The 7,218-nt window shown below is 47.5% G+C and overlaps 1 protein-coding gene across 1 annotated transcript in view; it reads right to left on the bottom strand.

The window, feature by feature from the left end:
• The window catches only part of LOC125484403 (roundabout homolog 2-like), a 58,611-nt gene extending 53,345 nt beyond the window's left edge, over positions 1–5,266 (bottom strand). The window contains exon 1 of the mRNA XM_048603015.1: positions 4,350–5,266. Coding sequence (XP_048458972.1) covers positions 4,350–4,422 — 73 coding nt within the window. The 5' untranslated portion in view covers positions 4,423–5,266. The remainder of the gene's footprint in view (positions 1–4,349) is intronic.
• Positions 5,267–7,218: the final 1,952 nt, after the last annotated feature.

Genomic DNA, 7,218 nt, shown 5'->3' with positions numbered 1-7,218 from the left:
GGGGGGGGGGATGTTGCAGTCCTTGATTCCACTTCAACCACCGACTCCCACAGCTACCTAGAATACACCTCCTCCCACCCACCTTCCTGCAAAAATGCCATCCCCCATTCCCAATTCCTTCGCCTCCGCCGCATCTGTTCCCAGGATGAGGCATTCCACTCCAGTACATCTCAGCTGTCCTCATTTTTCAAGGATCGCAACTTGCCCCCCTCAGTGGTCGAGAACGCCCTCGACCGTGTCTCCCGCATTTCCCGCAACTCATCCCTCACACCCCGCCCCCGCAATAACAACCAAAACAGAATCCCCCTCGTCCTCTCGTACCACCCCATCAACCTCCAGATCCAACGCATCATCCTCCGACACTTCCGCCATCTGCAATCCAACCCCACCACCAAAGACATCTTCCCTCCCCACCCTTATCTGCTTTCCGGAGGGACCACTCTCTCCGTGATTCCCTTGTCCACTCCACACTCCCCTCCAGCCCCACCACACCCGGCACTTTTCCCTGCAACTGCAGGAAGTGCTACATCTGCCCCCACACCTCCCCTCTCACCCCCATCCCAGGCCCCAAGAAGACTTTCCACATCAAGCAGATGTTCACCTGCACATCTGTTAATGTGGTATACTGCATCCGCTGTTCCCATTATGGCCTCCTCTACATCGGGGAAACCAAGCGGAGGCTTGGGGACCGCTTTGCAGAACACCTACGCTCGGTTCGCACTAAACAACTGCACCTCCCAGTCGCGAACCATTTCAACTCCCCCTCCCATTCCTCAGATGACATGTCCATCCTGGGCCTCCTGCAGTGCCACAACGATGCCACCCGAAGGTTGCAGGAACAGCAACTCATATTCCGCTTGGGAACCCTGCAGCCCAATGATATCAATGTGGACTTCACAAGCTTCAAAATCTCCCCTCCCCCTACCGCATCCCAAACCAGCCCAGCTCGTCCCCGCCTCCCTAACCTGTTCTTCCTCCCACCTATCCCCTCCTCCCACCTCAAGCCGCACCTCCATCTCCTACCTCCTAACCTCATCCCGCTCCCTTGACCTGTCCGTCCTCCCTGGACTGACCTATCCCCTCCCTACCTCCCCACCTACACTCACCTTTACTGGCTCCATCCCCGCCTCTTCGATCTGTCTGTTTCCTCTCCACCTATTTTCTCCTCTATCCATCTTCTATCCACCTCCCCCTCTCTCTCTATTTATTTCAGAACCCCCTTCCCCTCCCCCATTTCTGAAGAAGGGTCTAGGCCCGAAATGTCAGCCTTCCTGCTCCTCTGATGCTGCTTGGCCTGCTATGTTCATCCAGCTCTGCACCTTATTATCCCAGATTCTCCAGCATCTGCAGTTCCTGCTGTCTCTTGTCCTGGATGGTGTCAAGCTTCTTGAGTGTTGTTGGGGCTGCATCAATCCAGGCAAGTGGGGAGTATTCCATTACACTCCTGACTTGTGTCTTGTAGATGGTGGACAGGCTTTGGGGAGTCAGGAAGTGGGTTATTCACTGCAATATTCATAGCCTCTGTTCTAGCCACTGTGTTTATATGGTTGGTCCAGTTGATTTTCTGGCAGTGGTAATCTCCAGGATGTTGACAGTGGGGGATTCATTGACAATAAGATAATTGAATGTCAAGGGGCAGTGGTTAGATTGTCTCTTATTGCAGATTACCATTGCCTGACACTTGCGTGGTGCAAATGTTACAAGTTCAAGTTAGAGAACACTGGATATTGTCCAGGCATTTCTGCATTTGAACATGGACTGCTTCAGTATCTGAGGAGTCGTGAATGGTGCTGAACATTGTGCAATCATCGGTGAACATCCCCAATTCTGACCTTATGATGGAAGGACGGTCATTGATGAAGCAGCTGAAGATGGTTGGGCCGAGGACACTACCCTGAGGAACTCCTGCAGAGATGTCCTGGAGCTGAGATGACTCATCTCCAACAACCACAACCATCTTCCTATGTGTCAGGTATGACTCCAACCACTGGAGAGTTTGCCCCCTGATACCCACTGATTCCAGTTTTGTTAGGGCCCCTTGGTCGAATGCAGCCTTGATGTCAAGGGCTGTAACTCTCGCCTCACCTCTGGGATTCAGCTCTTTTGTCCATGTTTGAACCAAGGCTGTAATGAGGTCAGGAGCTGAGTGGCCCTGGCAGAACCCAAACTGGGCGTCACTGGGCAGGTTATTGCTGAGCAGGTGCTGCTTGATAGCGCTGTTAATGATACCTTCCATCACTTTACTGATGATCGAGAGGAGACTGATGGGGTGGTAATTGGCTGGGTTGGATTTGGCCTGCTTTTTGTGTAACTGTAGTGTTATAATAGTACTGGAACAGCTTGGCTGGGGGAGCAGCAAGTTCTGGAGCACACGTCTTCAGTACTATTGCCGGAATGTTGTCAGGGCCCGTAGCCTTTACAGTATCCAGTGTCTCCAACCGTTTCTTGATATCACGTGGAGTGAATCGAATTGACTGAAGACTGCTATCTGTAATGCTGGGGACCACTGCAGGAGGCCGAGATGGATCATCCACTCGGCACTTCTGGCTGAAGATTGCTGCGAATGCTTCAGCCTTATCTTTTGCACTGATGTGCAGGGCCTTTGAATTTGAGCTTGATTTATTGTTGTCACATCTACTGAGATACAATGTAAAATGTTGTTTTGTGTGCTGTACAGGCAGACTGTACCATACAAAGTGCATCAGGGTAGCACAACAGAGTGCAGAATTCAGTGTGACAGCCGCAGAGAAGGTGCAGAGATGGAGATCAGCATTAGCATTTGAGAGGTCCATTTGAGGATGGGGATATTTGTGCAGCATCCTCCTCCAGTGAGGTGTTTAATTGTCCACCATCATTCACAACTGGATGTGGCAGGACTGCAGAGCTTAGATCTGATCCGTTGGTTGTGGGATCGCTTAGCTCTGTCTATTACTTGCTGCTTTCGCTGTTTGGTGTGCAAGTATTCCTGTCTGGTGGCTTCACCAGGTTAATACCTCATCTTCAGGTATGCCTGGTGCTGCTCCTGGCATGCCCTCCTGCACTCTCCACTGAATGGGGAGCGAGTGACTGAACTGAACCGCTGAGCCATGTAAGGACCTGAATGAGAGAATTCCTAGGCACTGCCTTAGGAGAGAAGGGGCCAATGATTACATGGGTCAGGTTAGATGAGGAAGATGGGAGGAGGTTTGAACAGAGCATGGATGCTGGCACAAATTGGGTGGGCCAAATGGCCTAATTCTGAGTGTATCATGTAAGTGACAGGGAACACAACAGTGACACTGAGATCTGGAAGCACAAAAGAATGAGAAGGACAAGAGTAAAAGAGGAAACAGAAAGGGCTGAAAGTCCAACAGGAACAGAGAAAGTGAGAAAGGATCAGAGAATGAGACAGCGAGAGAGAACGAGACAGAACTCAGGTGGAGAGAGAGACAAAGATTGTCAGAGATGAAGATTCCACTAGAGAGGGGCAGACTCAGGCAGAGAATGGCATAGAAAGGCAGAGAGAGACAAAGAGAGAGAGGAAATCCCTGGAACTGAGAGGCAGAGAGTGAGAGCAAGACACAGAGAGGGAGAGAGAGATGCAAAAAGAGAGAGAGAGCGTGACATTCTCGCCAACACGGGAAGATAGGGACAGAGAGAGAGAGAGAGAGAAAGAGAACTGTAAATCGCTGACTGTAAGATTGGGTTGGAATGTGGACTGTTTGCCGAGTATAGTTACTGAGCTCGCGATCTGCCGGCTCTCTGATGGGACCGGTGGTGTGGTCTGAACTGTACAATACATAAAGCCAATAGGCTGAGTGGTTCTGCTAATCCCAACACTGCAAACTCGAAACTTTTTATCTCTTCATTAAAACTGTGAAGACTGAAAAAGGATATCTTTCAGCATTCTGTTTTCCGTCTACTGCTCCTTAAACATTCCATAAAAAGACCGGGTGCTTAATTAGTTTGTTTATCAGAAAGGGGAAAAGCCATTCTTTATAACCCACTCCCTTCACAAACACACACACCCACAAAACACAAATATTTGCATCAAAATAACAACAGGCGAAGGGATTCTACACAAACTGCCTCTAGTCTCATTACTGAAGCGAAATATTCACATGAAAACCGATTAGATTCTGTTTGGAAACTTGAGGAGGGAAGTCAGAAATATTAACCGCGTTTCTAGAGAAGAAAGAGGGTTTAAAAAGGCATCCGGATCTCTCGGATTCTGAGTGGAAACTCCTCAAACTCAGAGACACTGCAGCAGTTTAGTGGTTATCTCTGCTCTCTCTCTCTGTGCAACATTAAACACACACGCCGCTTTAATCGCGATGAAAAGCTTAAATTAAATAGAGCACAGCACAAACCTGAAGTCATGCACATTAATCCAACGGCCAGGCAGAAACGGAGTAATTCTGTGGTCATGATAACAGGGGACATGAAGCTAAATCATTCCATAAGACTGAGCAGACCGAGAAAACTCTCCCGCTTCCAACAGAATCCCAAACTCACAGGAACACCAAACCAATTCACTGAGGATTCGCTTCAACCCTCACCAGCGAAGCTCCCTCTGAAACAACAGCAGTCAAAATAATCTCCATTCAGGGAGGCTGCAAGACGTCTCGAAATAAAATGGAATAATAGGCGAAACTTTGATGCTGAACAAGAAAAGAATCCACATGAATCTCCGGGAGTTTCACTCCCTGAAAAAAAAGCCTTTCTTCTCTCTGTTTTGCTGAGCTTCCAAACCGGATTTTGCTTTTTTTCTTCTTCTGTACTTTGTGGAGCCCAGTTTTTTTTAAAGAAAAACTGTCTCGGATTATTTTTTCTCACTGTGTAATATTCGCTCAGATTTCACACATCGATAGGACTGACCCCCACATTGCTGCTTGTTGTAAGAGAAAGAGGGGATTTTCCAATTAATTTTGTGTGTGTGTGTGTGTGTGTGTGTCTGGCTGGGGTTTAATCGCTTTGAAATTTGTCTCTCCGCGCATACATACACACACACACACACACACATATGCGAGTCTCTGACAAATAATTAGTAATCAGATCCCTGCTCTTTCGACCGAACACAAAGGCAACTTTTCCCCCTCGCTCCTTGCTCACATCCAGCTTCCCAGAAGTCGCCGATTTCTCTGCCTCTCTCTCTCTCTCTTCCTTGTTCCTTCTCTTGATGCAGTTTGCTGTGTATGTGAGGGCCGAACCCAGCCCAGCTTCCTCGCTGTGTCTCGGATTGTGAGGGGAACAGTGAGAAAGTTCAGCTCGCTGCTGATCAATGCAGGGGATGAACCTCTCATTGCCCTGCGTACCGCCAATCCCAGAGCAACCCAGAGTTCAAACAGAGAGAGAGAGAGAGAGAGAGGGAGAGACCAAAAAAATCAAATATTACTGCTCCAACAATTCTGGAACGGCCGAACGGGCAACAAAGACACTTCCAGGTTAAAACAAATCAAAAGCCCATACATCCACCCAGACAGAGAGATACACACACACTCAGATATACACACAGACACACATACATAGTGACACACTCAGCTACACACACTCAAACACACATTCACTCACACACACACATTAAAACTCATACATGTAGATATACACAGATACCCTTAAACATAGACACACCCTCATATACAGACAGCCACACACACACAGTCAGATATACATGGACGTGCACACACTCAGATATACACAGACAGACCCAGATATACACAGACACTCTCAGATATACAGACACACTCAAACATACACACTCAGATATACGCAGACATACTCAAACATATACACACAAACTCAATTATATACACAATCAGAAACATACACACTCAGACAACACACTCAGAAACATACAACATTCAAATACACAGAGATACACACTCAAACGCATACTCAAATGTACAGTCAAATACACACACATTCAGACACACACTCAAACATTCCAATACACACACTTAGCTATACACACAGATACATTCAAACACACATTCACTCAGATATACACACACAAACTCACAAACAGATATACACAGACACACTCAAACACACACTCAGATATACACAGGCACACACACATTCATTAAAACACAGACACACTCAAACATGCACTCAAATATACATATAATCAGAAACACACACACATTCAGATACACAGAGATACACACTTAAACACATTTACAGATATACATCCAAATACACACGCACACACAGTTACACAATCAAACATACACACTCAAAACACACTCTATCACATGCATACACCCTCAGATACACACTCAAAAACATACACTCAAATGCATTCAGATACACACTCAAACAAATACACACACATTTAGATATCTGCAGATACAGACCCAAACTGGAACGAGTAACTCACCTCCTGACTCCCCAAAGCCTGTCCACCATCTACAAGACACAAGTCAGGAGTGTGATGGAATACTCCCCACTTGCCTGGATGAGTGCAGCCCCAACAACACCCAAGAAGCTTGACACTATCCAGAACAAAGCAACCCGCTTGATTGGCACCACATCCACAAGCATTCACTCCCTCCACCACCGACGCTCAGTAGCAGCAGTGTGTACTATCTACAACTTGCACTTCAGAAATTCACCAAAGATCCCTCAGACAGCACCTTCCAAACCCACGACCACTTCCATCCAGAAGGACAAGGGCAGCAGATACGTGGGAACACCACCCCCTTCAAATTCCCCTCCAAGCCACTCACCATCCTGACTTGGAAATATATCGCCGTTCCTTCACTGTCACTCACCCAATTTCCTGGAATTCCCTCCCTAAGAGCATTGTGGGTCAACCTACAGCACGTGTACTCCAACGGTTCAAGAAGGCAGCTCACCACCACGTTCTCAAGGGCAACTAGGGACGGGCAATAACTGCTGGGCCCAGCCAGCAACATCAATGTCCAATGAGTAATAAAAAAATTCACAGATATATACGCAACACACTCACACTCAGATGTGCCCTCAAAAACACACATGCACAAACAATCTCAAATGCAGAATCACTCCACACTTACCCTCACTCACACACTTATCCTTACACACACCCTCACTCACTCACTCAACCTCACACGCTCACCCTCATTCACACTTGCCCTCACTCACACCCACTCTCACACATTCACCCTCACACTCACCCTCACACACTCAATCTCATACACACACCCTCACACACTCACCCTCACTCACATCCACTCTCACACATTCACCCTCACACTC

This window comes from Rhincodon typus, chromosome 11 (assembly GCF_021869965.1).
Source record: "Rhincodon typus isolate 14 chromosome 11, sRhiTyp1.1, whole genome shotgun sequence".
Classification (NCBI taxonomy): Eukaryota; Metazoa; Chordata; class Chondrichthyes; order Orectolobiformes; family Rhincodontidae; genus Rhincodon; species Rhincodon typus.
Note: the sequence above shows the minus strand (reverse complement) of the source record. Positions and strands in the feature narration are given on the sequence as shown.